Source organism: Silurus meridionalis, chromosome 7 (genome assembly GCF_014805685.1).
Source record: "Silurus meridionalis isolate SWU-2019-XX chromosome 7, ASM1480568v1, whole genome shotgun sequence".
In the NCBI taxonomy this organism is placed as follows: Eukaryota; Metazoa; Chordata; class Actinopteri; order Siluriformes; family Siluridae; genus Silurus; species Silurus meridionalis.
The window spans coordinates 14,976,108-14,995,642 of NC_060890.1; the positions used below are offsets into that span (position 1 = coordinate 14,976,108).

A 19,535-nucleotide genomic window follows, 5' to 3' on the forward strand; every position below is an offset into this window, starting at 1 on the left:
TTTCAAAATAAATATTATTGCTAATGTATGTTACAAGCCTGGGTGTATAACATACCATTTATAGAACATCTGCTGTCTGCATTGCATTTCCCTCTTTCTAGGAACACTATTACTACAAGCTGACAGCGAGCAGCACACCTGTTACCACACTATAAGTCCCCCCTACACAGACATCACCTTTGAAATGCAAAAACACAGTCTCTCTGTGCAAACAGCAGGTACAGCAGCGACTCGGGAGCATCAACCAATGCATCCAAAATAGAGATCTGAGTTAAAATCCATGACTCAGACACAGAAAAGGGAATATACAGAAGGAGTGAGTTTGCTTACCTGCACTGGCTGGATGCATCCGCGCCTGACCTCGAGCAGTGCGTACTTTCACTGCAGGTGTCTAGGGTTCCCCTATATTCCTTCCGTCCTTTTTTGTCTCTTTCTCTCTGTCACTCTTTTTTTCTTTTAGCTTTTAGTGAGTTCACTGATGTACAAGCAGAGGACCTTGCAGGGGCAGAGATCCTTGGCATTAAGACAAAAGTTGTGTCTGGTGAAGACAAAAAAAAAAAAGAAAGGAGGAGTTTTGGAGAGATGAGCGTCCCAGTAGAAGCAGAAAGGCAGATGTTGGCAGCTTGACTGCCTCGTGATGGCAGCGAGAGGTATCTAGAGGATTGCAGTTGTGATTTCTGCCTCGGAAAAGATGTGAGTGCAGGTGGAGAGGTGAGCCGAGTTGAGAATGGAGATTCCCTGCCAGGACTGTGTGTGAATGCGGATATGTCTGAGAGAAAAAGCTAAATATTTATAAAGAAAATTTGATTTGCTTTTGCCAAACAGATTTTACGGTCTTGATTTGTATGATTGGTGTTAATTAAATTGCCAAATTTTGCACAAATTTTATGTTTACACTGAATTTCAAAATGTTAAAAAATAATACTAAAATACAGAGACTTCTGAAAGGACAACAACATGAAACAGCTGATAATTGACAAAGATGATGGAAAAAAAAGAGAGATGGTGTGATGTCTGACCTCTTCTATTCCAGCTGCTGCTGTTTTTTCTGAGAAGTAAGGCAGAAGTCCAGAAGTCCAAATTCCAGAAAGTTGGTTACACAGAAATGGATTTAATTATTTAGCTGTGACTTTTCCCTGTAAGCTGCAGCTCCAGTTCCTCAATTCAGATCCAATGAGGCAGTGATGATTGAAAAGCATGAATAAAGAAATAGACGTGGAGTTTTCTGTCCTTGTCCTGCTTCTGTGCTTCAGTTGCATGTCAGAGATGTTCAGGCACTTGCTGCTCTCCATGCGATGCAACAGCTTCTGAGCCCTGATAATCTTGCTGTACAGATTTATCCTCCTCCCCTCCCTCCCATGCTCTCTCCTGACTACCACACACTCTTCCCCCCTCTCTCCATCTCTCTCACTACCTGAGCCCCTCACCATCACTGATTCTATACACATCACTGATTCCCAATTTTCACACCTTCTCTGATTTAGTTTATTACATGCAGTGATATTTTTTTCCACTCACACCTCTCTGATTTATGAAGTTTTGGAATTTGAGCCCCTCTCCTTTTTCCCCTTTCTTTCCTTTTTTCTGTGATGAGTATAAAGGTTTTTCTCCAGGTCTTCCATTTTGTGGATTTTCTCCTTAATCCCTTTTTACCAATCTCACCACATACACGCACACACACATGCAGGCACGCACACACACACACACGCACGCGCGCGCACGCACGCACGCACACACAAACACAAACACGCACACACACACACACGCACGCACACATACACACACACACAAACACACACACACACACACAGACACACAATTAGACATACTACAAACTTTACCATGAAAATATCTAGACATTGCATTGCCACTGCAAAAATCAAATATAAAAGGTATATATAAAAATCCACTATAAATTAAGGGAGTTTGTATAATTGAGAAAATATCATGTGAAAAAAAAGTTTTTTAACATGTCTGTCATGAAATTCAAAAATAACAACGCTTAGTGCTTAAATATCTTGTACTCCTCTGTTACAGCTGAGCTAAGGGATTACTCTTAGTAATGTTGTTCACAATAAGTGTGATCCTCTTTTTTTCTCATTTGAACAGCCCCCATTTCCCTGTTCCAATCTCTATCTTGTATTCAAAGAAAAGCCTTAAAATTGTCTGTAGTGCTTTGTTCGCTGCACGTTTATTTTAACGAAAGCTAAAAATAAGTTGAGATATTTTTGACCAGGCCAGGTGATGACATGCTGACAGGTGCAAGAGCTAATGTCTTGCTTCTTCGAACATGTATTACAATAAAATGCTCCCAGCCTTGCATGAATCACATTCACATGTTACATAAAAGTCCTATTTTGCCTTTATTGCACTAATTTCCAAAAAATATTATTCCATTCTACTCTTCCAGACATATACTCTAATATAGTTTTTTTAAATGATAAGCTAATGAACACTTTATTGGATTTGTGACTGTAATCCTTTATTTAACTAATTAACTAATATAAGCCATGAATCATCAGTTGCATTAGAGAAGCAGCGTGTTTACCACCGTGTCCACATTTTATTTCGTGCCAAACTAAAAGATGCAAAGTTACACAGTTACATGTTTGTCAGCTTAAGAACATTATAATCAATCAAATTGAAAGGAGAACAGTAGGCAATCAATAATGATAATGATAGTGTTTAACTGCTGGGTTACTGGAATATAGCTGGTGGCCATTTCTATATCACATGTAATGACTAATTCAGTGCAGTCCAGCTCACACATAGCACTGCTGTTCATTTGCGTTGAACTATAAGAAATGCATTCATTAATTCATTTATTTGTCTGTAGTACCAGGTTCATGCTGGTTATGGTTGCTGTAGATCTGAAGCCTGTCTTTGGGAACATTGGTTATGATGTAGAAATACACTCTGAATGAAACACCTATTGCTTTAATTATATGTCTTCCTTTTTCTAGTGATGAAATCAGTATGATTTCATATTTGTCCAATTAGCATTCCTCAATACATGTAAAAACTTTGAAAGTTTTAAGCCGGCTTTTATAAATTTTCTTACAATCGGATTCAGTAATAAAATCAAGCACTTTGCTGAAGTTAAATGCACTTAACTTGCATTACAAGTTACAATACATTCACATTAAAATAATGTATATTGCAATGTTTTCCGAACAAGGTATTATGTACATCCAGATGCAATGGCACTATTATGTAAGTCCTGGGTCTTTTGAGTGCACATCTAGTCACATGGAAAGTCTTCGGAAGGAGCTTTGCTGTGGTCTGGTGTTCTCACATGGCTAAGGTTGTGTCTGTCAGTCTGTCAGGTCTCTCAGCAGTAGAGAGCAGCACACCCCAGGCAACAGCTGCCTGACTTAGTACATCAGATGGACTGTAAGAGACAAAGAGAAAAATATTCTGGAAGTATACAAATATTGCAGTGTATTATGACAGATATTTTGCTTCTGTAAATGGTAGCTATTATTAGAAAATGGCTTTGTGGAGAAAAATCAAATTAATTAGGGTTAATCCTGCAGCCAAATTTCCAGGAGTAACATCTGGAAGACTGCTGTTTTTGTTCAATGGGAGCCATAAAAGTTTGCAAATGGATCATTTGGAAACTTGAATAAATTAGGCAACATAAAGCTTAGTAAAGTTTTTAGTTAATTAAACTCAAGATTTACCTTTGAAAAAAATAACTTTTTAAGGGCCATTTTAAGTAATTAAATTAATGTATGTGTTGCATAATAAATAAGTGATTTAGAGAAATATTATAGTATTATAATATCATAGTCAAAGTGCAAATATAATAGTCAACTACATACAATTAAATAGCGTGTAAATAAATGTTTCTGTGTGGAGTGTGGTGAAGTGTGGAGCAAAAATCCACTACACTTTACCACACCTGAACTCTGGTTACTGACAATATGTGTCCCATGTTTGAACCCACCAATAAAAACATTAGTGTGTGGATTAGCTAAGATTAATTTCCATATGCATGAATGCCTGTGTGAATTTGTACATGAGTGGTGTTTTGGATCCCATTTAGCATGTGGCCCTTCCTAGAATAAGTTATAACTAGGTAAAAACACAATTCTTGCTTCCCATAGCTTTATTTTGCTTCCACCTTTATTCTAAACCGATAAGGAGAATTATAATTCCTTCATGGTTATTTAATACAGTTGTGTTGTTAGCTCTGTGACTGCAGACAACTGTCACTGTGTCAACTCTTCTGAGCAAGGCCCTTCATCATCCCTCACTTACTGCCTCAAATCCCCAGCAATAACTTCTTTCAACTCAGAAATTGATTAAAAGATTGAAAAAAAAAAGACATTTTTCCTATCACATGTTGAAAATATACGTCCAAATAAGTCCATCCCAACGGTTACTTTGTGTTCTCTATTTTATGTTCAGGCACAAAATTTATTTAAAGATCTTCTCAATATTATGAGCAAAATGGCTTGAGAGCTTAATACTGGTGCAGAGTATTTGGAAGGTAAAGAGATTAGCTAAGGTGTGAATGCTCTCCTGACTAAACATGGGGCGTTCACAGCTCAGTCTGTGCACAGATTTTTCTTCAATTTCTACATGACACATTCAGGCTCCAAAAATACTTCCTGTATTTCTCTTGATCCTCCACTATGAAATATCTGTACTGAATGTGTTTCTCTACTGCTCCATCTGCTGACTGGTGATACTGGAGCAGACAGAAAACATAGCAATACTTAATTGACTCTCGTACATCACCAGATCTATTGATAGATATTTTATGTAAAAACAATATCTTGAGTCTGTGTACACTCAAATAAATATTGCTATGAGATTTACTCAAGAAATGCAGGACAACAATTTTCAAACATAATGTCTAAGTAAATATGAAAAAGCATTGTTCTAAATACACACACTCTAAAAGTTATCATTATTTGACAGTTACACCTTAAACAGTCCAACAAAATGCAATACTTTACTGGATAAATGCACACCAACCTTCAAAAAGACTAAACTGGTAGAACCCAACATGACTATATAATTGAGTTGCATGCACACACTAAAAAGCATATGCCTGCCTGAGAAACTGTAGGATGAACCAGGAAAATAGAATAGCTTTAGGATTTAAATACAAAATAATTATAATAACCCATCAATACACTCAATATTTGATTGGGTTTATGTGATCCAAGGCCAATAATAGGATATCTAATACTTTAAAAAATGCAGGTTTAATTAAATAGTTAAAACTTTTTTAAATGAGCTACAACTTTTTCTAGGAGCTTAGAGGGAGGATAAAGGGGAAGTTTGATGTTGGCCTGTAGTTACATGGCTAGCTAACATGGTGTTCAGTTTTCTTAATCTAAGAGAATTCATCCATGGAACTTGTCATACTATCAAATTAGCTTGTAGCCATTATAGTCAAACATTTAAAAGGTCTGTATTAATGTACTGGTATGATTGTTATACCAGCGGGCTACATTATTTGTTCTTGATTGTTTTTCTTTCAGGTTGGGCTGCATTATCTAGAGTGCAGTAAAAATCTGACTCTAGGATTTTAGTTGCCTGATCAAGTTCTGTGGTGTCAGATGCTGAAACATTCAAAATGGACAACTCTGGAAGATTTTCAATGAAATGGTGTGCTTGTAGGTGATGTGATTGTACATGTGTGGTGAAGTGAGGGGAGACAAGGTTGGAAGAGCAACCAGGCTACTAAATAATTGCTAATTAATATTTTTTTTCTCTTTGCCAACCTTATCTATTTGCAGTGACTTGGAGTGTGGCTTGGAGCCATTCTTGTCTTCTCCTGCTTATGATTTATAATGATAACTATTACCAATTTGTTACAGGAAGCGTACATTCGAATTTTGTAATCTAGTTTCCATAATGATTATCTTTAAATAGTTTGGCAGTACTGTTAAACTGTGGTGAGTTTGAAAAAGAATTTGGCATGAGGAGACAAATAACGCACAGCACATTCTCTTGTTTAGACAAGGGCAAAGCAGTTATTTGGATCAAAATGACTGAAAATTGACAACTGGACAAGTTTAATGATCATAAAACCCGAGGTGGCCCGCTCAGAAAGCTTTTTTCCCCTCCTGGCCAGATGGCAGTCTGCTAGGCTGATGAGTTTTGGCTCTGTATGCACAGACACACCTGCAGACTGTCTGTCTGTGTTTCTGTTCCCCACACATGGAGGGATGAGGGTTAGGACAAAAGAAAGTGGTCAAAATATATTGCCTTAATAGCACCATTTAAATAACATTGCCTGTGGTGAGAATCTAAAAACATCACTTTGCAAAGAGCCCATTGTGGGTATCAAGTTGCATAGACATCAGGAAGTGAGCCTGTTAATCTTATATAAACCAAAAGTATTTGAAGCCCAAAAAGCCGATGCATGAGCAGTTCCTCATTCTTGTAGCTGCTTAAAACAATACCATCAGTCCACATGTGTAGTTTTAATCTGTTAAATCTAATACAGTCCCTTCTCAATAAAGATTCAAGATTGTATGCAAGCATAAACCTTGGTACATCAATTGTTTGCTTCTGGTTTGGATGTTTTTTTGTCAAGTAATAAAGCTTGTGCTTTTGTCCCTTGCATTCATTAATTTGTCAAGGTTGATTTAAGTGTTTTTAAATAATACATCTGTAAAGTCTCCTATAATCCTGCCTGTCAGTTGTTTCAGATTCTGTGAGTTTAATCTTGTCAATTCATTTCCTGTTACATTAATATTTATATATTTATTTTTTTAAAGGGACATCTCACAGTGCAATCCCACAACTCCAGGCATATGTGTTTTTCATGTGGAATGTATTGTTAAACCCTCACATTGTCTATTATGTTCAAGGACCCTCCATTATTTAGGCATGTCTACATTACCCTGGTTTACTGGTTATTGCTGGAAGTGACTGTCTCATTTTTATTACATATTGTAGATGTCTTCTTGAGCCACCCTTAAAGTCTTTCCCTTGATACACAGCACAGTAATGTAACAAGCATGCCATCTGCTGGCTCTTCAGCTCAAAGCTATCATCTACCATGCTGCTATATTCTTTTAAACATATGATTATATAATTAAGTAAATATGCATAAGAAAATAAACTATTTGTTTTACTGTAATGTCTATCACACAATTTCTGTAAACTCCAATGATCAGCATAAACAAGTTTTAACAAAATGCTTGCAATATATGCATCTGATTACTGTTAGATTGTAATGTTTTTCAAGTATTTCTAGATCCATAATACTTATTTAATATACCAAAATTACTTGTGTTTTGCAACATTACATTTAGTCAGCTTTGCCAGTTGTTCCACTAAAGAGTATGTACAGTATGGTTACCTGTTTTTATCTCACTAGGAAATTAATGTAGTTCTGATACTCGAAAAACAGAGCTGCTCCTGCCAGAACTCACCTTAAAAGCAGGCCATTTCAAGGGAAGGGGATGGATGGCCATAAGGGAGGTTTGTTTAGTTTTTTAAATTGTGATACACAGTACAATACACTGTTTGCATGCTGATAGATAAAAAAAAAAAAAAGATTGTAGTAATTATTATAAAGATTATAAAGAGTAATAAAGATTTAAATTATTTTGAAGTTTAAATTATTCAGAAAATGAGTAAGACTGAATCAAATGGGCCTCGTGGGAGACCTCATGTGCCTTTATTTGCTTGTTTAGTTTTGCTGTAGTGAACTGTATGGGAATAGCTAGAAACAAAGAAATTCACTTCGATACTGTCTTCCTTTCAGCAAATGTAAAATCACAATGATGAATAAAATGTTTAGTGCTAAATTAAAGCACACACACAAACGCGAATACATGTTAAAGTATACACAAATTTTCATAAATATCTGTTGGTATCTTTTTTATCTTTTTTTATATAAAAAGATTAGTTTTTAATCAGCTATCTGTTACACCCAATGAAGTTTACCAAGCTCATAAATGGAGCCAGGATTGATAGAGCAGGAAGAGATCAACAGTATTTGTTAAATTGTGACTAATGATTTGTTGATTAGACCATTAAAGTTTAATATTTTTGCCACTTTGGGCCTGGCCTATTTTTTTATGCCCAGCAGTGTGTACTGTATATAGAGCAATTATGAGCTGCTTTTGGGATCTGGGCATGTTATGAAATCAAGAAGGGCATGATGTAAAAATCTAATGTAATGTTATGAGTACTGAGTTTATTTCAAGAAATCTGGGCTGAGGAATGTGCTGTACTTTCACATCCTAATAAAGTGCACTGTAGGTGTTCTGAAATAGCTTCAACCCAAAGAGAGCACGACAAGCACTCCATGAGATTCAGCCTGACTCAAGACTTGTGGCTCTTCTAGTCAGTGCCTCAGGGGTTCACTTTTTAGAACAATGAAAGGGTGTCGTTTCTAACTGTTATGTTGTTCTGCAATAACATTTACATGGAGCAGCTTTTCTAGCTTTAGATAGTTCTAAATAAATAGGAGGTGGTAGCTCAGTGGTTAAGGCATTGGGCTTTGGATCAGAAGATCACAGGTTCAAATCCCGCTGCCACTGAGCAAAGCCCTAAAACCCTCCCCTGCTCAGTTGTAAGTCGCTCTGGATAAGGGCGTTTGCCAAATGCCGCAAATGTAAATAGTTTAGATAGTTATAGTGTACAATTATTGTGTAGGACTCCTAAAAACATTAAATCTACATTAAATATTTAAGATTTCCTTTTAGAAGTACTGATAGATTTACAGTGTTTTATGACCTGATTAATGCATGAAAAAATGTCGAACAGATAAAATCTGGTTGGTAACGCTTTTATTAAAAAGAAAAAGAACCTAATAGCTAGTTAGGAATTGCTGTTGATCTGCAGTGTATTTGAAATTGTTGTGTTGAATTGGTAACAAAAAGTCATGTTAGCATTAATTAGGTTCTTCGATCTCCCATGTCTTTGGTGTCACTCCATATAAAATATTACAATACTGGTCACTGTTCAGGTGCATAACAATAATTAAGAAAAAGAACAACATTGTATCAAACAACATGACTTAAATACACAATACAAAGAGGTGCTTTTTCTCAACACTGACGTTCTTTCAATGCATGTACCCTGAAGAGAATTAGAATAAGAGTAAGAAACAAGCTGGTATTATCAACTAGGTCCACTGTAAAAAGAGATATTTCAAAACGGGACTTTGTTCACTGCCACTGTGCTTAATCTGAGTCTCAGTAAGACCGCTTACATCCTCAGAGCTATACAGCAGTGCCATTATGTTTTTATCCCATCAATTACAAACAGGATGAATTATTCTGTACATATATGAAGAATATGGTGATGTAATGGCTTGACACTAATTCCTTTTCATGGGTCTGTTCAATCTCTTTGCGCAATCACATTCAGTTATAAATATGACGGACACATCCCAAGTATCTGATGAAAGGATTACGGACTCTTAGCCACCAAAAAGTATCCCTCACTTCAGTAAAACCCTGTTCCCTTTGAGCAGTGAACTGTTTACTGATTTTGTTAGTGAAGACTGTGTAGTCAAGACTACGATATCTTGCACGTGGTCCTCGTACAGCTCTGTGATGGGCTCAGGGGTGGGTAGATGAGTTTGGATTTCTTCGTTCCGTTCCTCTTTGTGCCGCTGCTGGCTATGACGGAGTAGGAGCGCCCATGCATCATGCGGGCGTTGAGGCCGTTGGCCATGGAGAAGGACTTCAGGTGGCTCTTTAAGGCAACAGGAAGAGGGAGTTTGTCCACCAGGTGCACAGGAGTGCAGGAGACGATGGATCGACAGCACAGATCCTGCAGACTCAACACTGCATAGAGAGTGAGAGAGATGGAGAGAGATGATCTAATGATACATTCTCTAGATTTATCAGTGTGTACTGGCAGTCAGTGTCTTCAAAGAGACACTACTTGTCTGCCTGCATACAAAACAATACTTCTGTTTTAGGTGCTTAGTGACAGCTGGAGGTGATATTAGAAAGGAGATTAAAATCTAATATCTTTCAGTGACAATGAAGCTATTAGGGTTGAGTAATGCATTATATTGCAAAGTATCACTGACGGCACAAGAGAAATTGCCTGGGGAGAAAATATGACGTATACACTCGCACACACATGCGCAGATACAGCTCAGATAGAGGGTAATTAAAATATTGTAAAGTGTGCATTGCTTCACTGGTTTCAGGCCACCTTTCTATAAATACCAGAAAATCTGCCAGTTGGGATAAACTTTTTACTCGTTAGTGGGACAACTGTTGTATAAGATTACAAAAAAAACTAAGGACGGCTTGGATTATTAGGATAGATTTTAAAAACCAAAAGCTTATTTGCTGATCATGGCCACAGCCAAAACAGAGCTTTTCCACAAATTAAAGTTAAACTAACCCTAAATTCACATTGTTTATGTTTGCTCTCTAACAGCTTTGTTTGAATCCCAGGCTTTTGGAATTTAACCACTGGGTGTCTCCAAAGTGGCTGTGGAAGTTTTGCATGCTTTTGGTTTATGAAGCATTCTTTGGCTGCATATGTAATTTCTGTGTAAAGTTATGAGGTCATTTACGTAGAACTAAACAGGATTGAAGTGAAAACCAGCTATAAAAATAATAAATAAGTAGATAGATAGATAGATAGATAGATGGATAGATGGATAGATAGATAGATAGATAGATAGATAGATAGATAGATAGATAGATAGATAGATAGATAGATAGATAGATAGATAGATAGATAATTCACTTTCTTAGAAAGATATGCACACCTGCTTATTCATGCAAATAAAAAATCAGCCAATGCGTAAAAGCATGCTGATACAGTTTAAGGGCTTCAGGTAATGATAACATCAAACATCAGAATGAAGTGGTGAAATGAAAAAATTAAAGCTTTAGATTATTGTTCTTGGATGACAGGATTTGTATATATACATTCTGTTGTACATTCTTAGCTCATCCACCTCAAGGTTGGATGTGTTGTGCATTTTGAGATACTTTTGTGTCTCTTGTGTGACAATTTTGTGACAATCCCAGGAGATCACAATGTCTAAAATACTCAAACCAGCCCGTCTGGTACAAACATCCAGGTCACAATTAAAATCACAAAGATGACTGAAGCCCTTGGCTTGTATCTGCTAGATTTTATGCATTACACTACTGCCACATGATTAGCGGTCTAGATAATGGCATAAATGCACGTGTTCCTATTGAAGTGGACAGTGAGCATATATTTAAATCCCTACCTTTACACGCAATGGAATTAAAGCCTAAGCCAGCATGATACTTTAGACTTTAAATAATTAAATAGTTTGGCACTGGCACCTTTGTTAGGTCTCCAGAGTCTCTCCATGCCGTGCCGCATAAGAACTATGCGTGCCAACTCTGTGAAGGACTCTGTGATGTTGAAGTTACACAGAGGGCTGACTTCAAAAAATGTGACACCCAGTCGCTCAGCAAAGGCTTGGGCATTCTCAGTCGTCACCTGACGTTTGTATGCCAAGTGCAGACGGTTCCCCACAAGAATCTTCGGAACTCCTGGCGCATGCTGGGAATGAATTATAATAATAAAAAATTATTTTTTTATTTCATCTAATTAAACAGAGACATGCAGACTTTTACAGTTTTCTGTAGTCCATACAACCATTTACCCACTTATATTTATATTCATATACACCACAGAAATCTAATACATGATTTGCTATCAGAATCTTAAAGACAAATGAGGGCATAAGCATGGGAATATTTTACCTCATCAATCTCTTTAATCCATCTGTCAATTCCGTCAAAGGACCAACGATTTGTAATGTCATATACAAGGATAACACCCTGTAAAAAACAAAAAACAAAAAACAAAAAAACATTAGATTATTAATGGTAGTAGGTCTTATATGGCATAAAAAAAAATACAATATATATTCAATTCTCTATTCTGATTGGTTAGAAGATTGATTATGTTTGATGATGCTAATTTATTTTCTGGAACAACAGCTCTGACGGTGCAAGTACGTTATTGTCTATATAGCAACATTTGAGCCACAGAGACTTTTTGTAACCGAATCTCCACAGCAAGTATCAGATAGTAATAATTAACAGATCAAACATGTTTTGTTATTTGACAAAAGAAAACATAATTGTTGATATGGTGAAATGTAAGGAGATGGTTCTGTCAGGAGAAAAGGCTTCGTGATAACATGAAAAGTTTTGGGGTTTAATTTAAATAGGAAAAAAGGAACAACATGTTTACAAATTTTCCACAACATTCAGTGGAACCCTAAAAAGTGTAAAAGCACAAATTGTCAGTCATGGATAAATACAAATATGTACAGGTATGTATCAGCAAGTGCAATGTTTACTAGCATACAGTATCATTATGTTTCACTCCCTGCTGAATACACAGTCCATAAAAAGAAGTTCCCAGGTGACAGCAGGAAAGCTGAAGGTTATGCAGTAAGCCCAGTTACTTTATTATTCTTTTAATGAGGGATCCAGTAATATTTCTTTATTAGCTCCCACAGAGCACAGATACCCAGATATAATATTGTGCATAAAGCAGCAGACATAGTGCGGTGTCATTTAAGATAACTATTTCCTCTCATTGTGGACGAGACTCTCATGTGTGTTTGGGTCTGACCACGGGAAATGTCACATTAACAGTAGCGACCCACCCCTGTTTAACCACATACCACACAGTTTGAACAGGAACTGCTGATCTCTGGGTGGAGCTTTTCAAAACTCTGGATAAATTTCAACAACTCCTCCAAAATGCACTGCCTAAATCCTCTCTGTCTCTCTTTCAATTCTCAAATGCAAGAGATTTTCTGAGAAACATGCAAGTACCTGTGCTCCTCTGGAGTACGAGCGGAATATGGTGCAGAAACGCCCTTGTCCAGAGGTGTCCCTGCAAAATAAACATCACCACACTCAGTCCAGTATTTTTGTGATAAGGAAAACAATAGCATACACAGGCCAACTTCAGTTTAGATGTTGCTGTCTTGTGCTTTGTAAAATATATGGGTTGTGGTGCATGCTGAGCAGAAGCTCAGGGCTCCCAAGCATCTCATCACCATGGATAGAGAATGTATTATTATTATTATTATTATTATTATTAATATTATTTTAAACTTTCTTCAATTAAGTTATTCATGCATAGATGGAGGATTAAAGAAAATATGCAGGAATGTTAAGAAGACTTATGTATCACTAATGGTAAAATTTCTATACTCAAGACTTCTGGTATACACTTCTGGGCAATAAATATAGGCCAAGCCCAAAATGTCAAGAATATACACCCTTTAATGGTTATAACAACAAATTCCTGTGGTTCTTTCTCTGCTCGATCAAGCCTGGTTTCATTTATGACTATAATATCAGGCCCCTAATGGACTGCATCAGGTGTGGCAGGTAGAAAGAAAAAGTCTGCTGTACAGACAGCAAGTTTTTTTGTGCATTAATTTTACAGCAACCATGTTAATCATGATTTTACCTTTGTGTACAAAAAGACAATGTAAAGTGAATTACTCGGTTTCTATCTTTACAAACAGTTTTCTACATCAAAAAGTAACAAGTACATTGTGAGTCAGAGCTCTCAGGAGGGCATTTGTTTAATTCTTGCTCATTTTCTGTCCTTTGATTTGTTGTCAAAAGCATAATAAGATTCATATTTGAAATCTTAGTGGATTTTTTTTATCCAGGACTGTATTTTTAAAAAATATGTATATATTTTCACCAAAGCTGTAACTTGACTCTACGCCCATCAAGCAGTATGGTAGTGGTTTTGCAGTCAATCCCTGCAGAAGAAAACAACAGAAGTAAATGGTGAAAGTACCAGAATTGTATTCTTAATGTTTGGGTTATGTTTAACATTCAAGATATTTGACAATAACAATATTCACTACATGTCATTATATCCTCTATAATATGAACAATGTGAAGAGCAGGGCTCAGGCTGTTCTGGCTGCAAGACAAATCATAGTCTAATAATATTGCACGCAAATAATATAATCATTTTGTATCTATAGTTGCTTACTGGGACTTGCGTATGGGGAATGTACAGTATGTTAATAGTATAAGATGATAAGAGTAACTAACTTCACTTGTGGGTGTTAAGTAACAATGCAGGAAACTGTAAACTGACAAAATATTTATTTCAATGTTTAACTAATAAAAATGCCATTGCTGACAAATTTCTGACAAATATAAGAAAATTTTAAGTGTGCTGATAAAGGGAAAAAAATCTACTTCAGGATGGTGGTAGTTCAGTGGTTAAGACATTGAACCTTGGATCGAGAGGTCACAAGTTTAAAGCTGCCACTGCTGGCCACTTGAGCAAGGCCCTTAACCCTCCTTCGCTCTGAATAAGGGCGTTAATGCCATAAATGTAAATGTAATGGTAACATCATCACACTATTATTGATTATTTAGCTATACGAGCATGCCAAGTAGTGTTTTATTTTTCACTCTAAGCATAAACTCCAGCATTTTGCTTCCTACATACAGTACATACATTATTATATACATACACATTTTATTCACTGTTCTGCGTTGGGCAACCATGAGTGCTGAGTATCATAAATGTGTGCTTGTTTGTTCCAAACAAACAAGCACACGCACACGCACGCACACACACACACACACACACACACACACACACACACACACACACACACACACACACACACACAGATCACCTGGATTACTTCTGAAGAGCTGAAAGCCAATACTGTGGAGAGATACTTTTTTTCTTTTTCTGAGGCATATCTAAGTGACAAGGTTTGGTTATAGATCTGTCATTGTCTGAAAAGTCTTATCATAAACTCTGCAGGCATTAACATGAGACTGAGATGTGGAAACCAGAAATAATCTGAAGATATGCTTTAAACAGAACATGTCCTCAAACAGAACATTGTGCAATGGCTTTCTTTCAACTGTCTGTTAAACTTTCTAGCATAACACAATCAACGTGTTCCTGTAACCAGTCGAGTCACACTGTAAGGGACTTTAGAAGAATAAAGTGAAGACCTGAACACTTTTTCAATGTGGATTTATGTCCTTAAAAAAATTCAACTGCACTGCTTTTGTTAAATATTCCACCCTAGACTTAATTGAACCCCAGCAGGGTTTTATATATATATATATATATATATATATATATATATATATATATATATATATATATATATGATTTTAACCCATGTGGTTTTTTTTTGTCCAAAAAGCAGGCTTCCTGTTTGTGTAGGCAACCTCTGATTCATCTGACAGATTTTTTTTTCCACAGCAACTTGTTCCTCTCTCTGAGCAATTATTCAGTGCACATCTTTTCTCTTCCTTCACACAAAACAGCAACGAGGCCTGGACAGTTTTCTGACATGATGACACACAGAGAACTGCAAAGAGGCAGTAGGAAAGCTGAAATCTGTAGTAGGTGATGACGTTCTAGACCTCAGGCTCACAGAGCTATCACCGGCACACACTCGCTGGTACAAAAAAACAGACCAAACCACAACACAAATGCCCTTTGTGTTCCCTCCATCTTTGAGGAGACGGATTGTTTTATTAACCAAGCAGCACAAACAAGCCGAAATGATCACTATCTGACCTTAAATGTTAAGTTCCGTTCAAAACATTTAAGAGAAATGTTTGGCTTAATCTTCAGCTGTGGGGTTTCTTTCTCAGCTTTGAATGTTGTAAGCGGAGAAGCTTCATTTGTCGGTGACGCACTGAAGAACAGGCTACGGAGAAAGGCATCTTTCTATAAACATTCATTCTGAGAACACAGTCTTCCAAAGAGGGTCACACAAAAGCGCTTAGACAAACATCTGTATATTCAACGCTTTTATTGCCAGCAAACCTTGGCTGGGTTCACACTCCCACTTGGTTCATCATGTTTAGTGCCTGAGTGCCGAGGAAAGCAGAGTTATGTAAGTGGTTATGACAGTCATAATAATTGTGCCAGACAGAAAAAAAGCCTTCTGCGATCTGGCAGCTCCGCACGGTTATCATCTTACCCATATTAATTCCAATCTGTTAAACTAAATCACAGGGCTACAGTGCTAGTATACTGACTGTCAGGATATCTTGAATATCTTAGAGAGTCTTGTTTTTAGAATAATACTATCTTGGCAACTGCATGTGGAGGTCTAAGGAGGAAAAATTATGCCAAAGATGAGGCACAGTAGATAAATCAACTGTGAAAATTTCAAGGCAAGAAGGAAGAGGATGGCAAATGTTTGATGTACGCATCACTCTCCCACCAGGAATCTAATCTTGGAACCGCTTGGATTCAATATATCCTGTGTCAACAACAAAGTGCAATGGGCTTGTCTGTTTGTAATTGGAAGCCAAAGGTTCCACATAAAGTAAATCCAACCAGCAGTTCTTCTGACATGTAACTGTAATAAATCACCTGTTTCCTTGTTTGCATTCAACACTCACAAAATAACACTGTCGGTGGGATGAACATAAAACAGCTTGGAAAGATATTCTGTGATCTTTGACATGGAACAAACTGGCTGTGATTCCCATTATTTGTTGACACAAGCAACAAAGTCAATCTGTCATTAATCTCCCCATCCTACACATCAGTACAAAAAATCAATCATATGTAAATGAGTCTTCAAATACTCTACTAGCATTTAGACTTTTAATAAGATGATCTATAATAAGACTAAGTGAAATCTAAAGCAGTTTCACAGTCTGCAATAATTTATGATGCAATAGGTCACGCCGACAACACAACAGAAGGCAACAGCACGTCTGAACAATCCTAATGTTTACAAAAGAGCTACAGATGGTTGATGGGTCACATTTTTACAGTATCAAAACATAAGCAGAGTCCTGCCAGGAAAAACTGAACTTAAAAATATATAGTTTTTAAAAGATCAGAAAAGGTCTGTGCTGCCAAGACACTTATAAATGTAATAAACAATCCCTACACTTATTGATCCAAAGTATGCACCTTAGGAGACACTGTTTACAAACAGGTAGGCTTGTAGGTGCCACTATTTCCAACATTTACATAATTTTCCCTCTGGTGTTTCAATCCACACTGGTCCCAGAGGAGCAGCTCTTTTCCAGAGTAGGTCATGTGTTACCAGAGTTCAGCTCCTAATGATAAGTCACTGTCTGGATCTTAATCTATAAATGGTGAGCAAACAAACCAAGTTAATGCATCCTAACACATTCAATTAAAATAAAAGAACATATCCTACCCCACTAGAACACCGATGGCTCACTTTCCTTTACTAATTTTAATGCATGTTCTGTTTTATGCTGTACATTCTGTATCTCTTCTCGATAAATATTACTGTATATGATTGCAAATGCATAGCATATCCCAGATTATCCTATATATCTATCATCTAGATATCATCTGTACATGCACTGTGTATAACATTTGTATATGCTTTTACACAATGTACATCTCAAATTGTAAATGTATATATCCCATATTTCTATACATAGATTGTCTTAAATGCATCGTGCTCTAATTTAATTTTGTGTGTGTATATGTATGTATGTGTATATTCTTAATGCACTTGTTCAACAGCATTTCATGTTCTTGCTTAACACATTTTCACTGCCCAGAACCTTAATATTTATTTGTTGTATATATATTTACATATTTATCTGCACTTCTTAAGTTTGCGCATTACTGCTATTTGCACTTCTGGTAGATACTAAACTGCATTTTGTTGCCGTGTACCTGTACTCTGTTATGACAATAAAGTTCTTTCTTTCTTTCCTTCTTTCCTTCTTTCCTTCTTTCTTTCTTTCTTTCTTCGATCCATCCATCCATCCATTTATCCATTCATCCATCCATCCATCCATCCATCCATCCATCCATCCATCCATCCATCCATTCATCCATCCGTCCATTCATCCATCCATCCATCCATCCATCCATCCATCCATCCATCCATCCATCCATCCATCCGTCCATCCATCCGTGCATCCGTATTGGACTGCTTCCATTAGCTTATGTCAAGCTGCAACCCTTTACACCTTCTTCATATTAAGAGGAACATCTCAACAATATCTGATTTGTGGCATAATGAACAAATTTTAAAACATTACAGGAAACTTTTTTAATGTTTAATGAACTTTAATGTTTTTTCTTTTTTACTTTCTAACAGTACTGTACCTGTAAACTTCTCAATCACGCATATAAACACAGACCTTCTCAAAAAAAAAAAAACAGAAAACACAACACAACACAACACAACACAAAGTACCTCGAGAAAAGGGAATAGGAAGAAAGAAAGGAAGAAAAAAACCCAATACATCTTTGAAGACTTACCCATATTATATCCATAAGGAGATTCTGTAGCCCCGTCCTGCAAACTGGCCAATATCTCGCCCTTGCCCACATCACTGTCTCCCACTAGCAGGAATTTCAACAGGAAATCGTACGCTTTAGCTGGGCTGCTCCTGTGGCTCATCTTCACCGCGCGCTCACTTCCATGGCTCAGTCTGGAGCGGCATCTTTTTTATTTCTTTTTTTTTTAAATATGTATTTATTAAATCTTTACTCGTTCTTGCTTTCCTCTAATCACAATCTCCAGAGCTGAGATTATTTTCACTGGACATTTCGCTTGATTTCCCCCCACACACCCAGAGTACAGCTTGTTCTGATCTTTGTGATGCTGTCGAGGAATTGCGTTATGTCCCTGGGAATAAAGACCCTAATGTGCGACGCTTACATCAGTCTAAATCACTGTTTGCTTTCATTTTTAGTGTGAACAATCTTTCTAACCTAAAACACTAAGATAATGACACTACATAAGCTCATTACAGCATGCGCGTCCAAAACTTGCTATATTTCTCTATCTGCATTGTTTTGGTCTTTTCCCTAATCCGCATCGCTCCATTAAGGTTGATGTGCTGTGATTCCTCTGGAGCTCCTCTCAACAAGGAGGAAAAAAAAGGGAAAAAGGCAGGGTCGTCCCTGGTTACATCCTGATTGGCTGTTCTGTGGAGTTGCTAGGGCAACTCGGTGCTTTTTCAGTAGTTCGAGAACGCGTCCGTCAAGATCCTTATTTATCTGTGCGTCGGGGCGGAGAAGTGGGCGTGGCTACCGGCGGCGAGCCCCGCTGAAGCGCTGACTCGGGCGCAGCGGTGACGTCACCGAATCGATTCAGTTAACAGCGCGCGATCGCGGCGCAGGGCTGATCCCAGGTCGGCGCGCGCTTTTTCCGTTTCGAGCGCAACGTGGTCTGGTTTGTTGTTTTCCGGGGCATCAACAGTGACGTAGGCTCGTGAAGCACAATACCCAGTCACTATTGTTTTCTTTCGTTGCTTTTTCTTTTTTTTTTTTAGATATGGTCTGAAAAAATTCACAAAGTCCCGATCAGCAGTCAGGACTTTGTTGGGGATACTATTCATTATAAAAAAAAAAATAATTCCCTGTTGCACATCTGGATTACGTAATTAATACTCAGCATGTCTGATCAACATTCTATTAATCACATTTACCTTTAGTTGACTTTGACGTATGAAAAACGTCATCATGTACAATCAAACCAACCAACCAACCAACAAACAAACAAGTTGCACTTAACTCGAGGTTAATTATATACAGTGAGGAAA

At 37.2% G+C, this 19,535-nt stretch overlaps 2 protein-coding genes across 3 annotated transcripts in view; both read right to left on the reverse strand.

Moving 5' to 3' along the window:
* Nucleotides 1-1,296, reverse strand: part of grin2cb (glutamate receptor, ionotropic, N-methyl D-aspartate 2Cb) — a 30,408-nt gene extending 29,112 nt beyond the window's left edge. The window contains exons 1-2 of one of the 2 annotated variants that reach the window (XM_046854910.1): nucleotides 1,020-1,296; nucleotides 331-538 (exon numbers count right to left, since the gene is read on the reverse strand). The gene's annotated coding sequence lies outside the window, so the exon portion shown is untranslated. Of the gene's footprint in view, nucleotides 1-330; nucleotides 770-1,019 lie in introns of both variants that reach the window. The other variant, XM_046854911.1, reaches the window with a different exon arrangement.
* A 7,455-nt stretch (nucleotides 1,297-8,751) lies between these two features.
* On the reverse strand, nucleotides 8,752-18,957 carry rab40b (RAB40B, member RAS oncogene family). Its single transcript, XM_046854031.1, has 6 exons — nucleotides 18,247-18,957; nucleotides 13,678-13,738; nucleotides 12,789-12,849; nucleotides 11,700-11,777; nucleotides 11,274-11,496; nucleotides 8,752-9,773 (listed from the first exon to the last, which is right to left on the reverse strand). Exons 1-6 carry the CDS (start codon nucleotides 18,386-18,388, stop codon nucleotides 9,502-9,504), a joined length of 837 nt encoding a protein of 278 aa, XP_046709987.1. The 5' UTR covers nucleotides 18,389-18,957; the 3' UTR covers nucleotides 8,752-9,501.
* Between the last annotated feature and the right edge of the window lie 578 nt (nucleotides 18,958-19,535).

Coding starts and splice junctions, on each gene's coding strand:
- rab40b (XM_046854031.1), bottom strand. CDS start 18,388: ATGAGCCACAGGAGCAGCCCAGCTAAAGCGTACGATTTCCTGTTGAAA. Junction 11,778..12,788: donor CGTACTCCAGAGGAGCACAG/GTACTTGCATGT, acceptor TGTTTTTTACAG/GGTGTTATCCTTGTATATGA. Junction 9,774..11,273: donor ACTCTGGAGACCTAACAAAG/GTGCCAGTGCCA, acceptor CTCTCTATGCAG/TGTTGAGTCTGCAGGATCTG.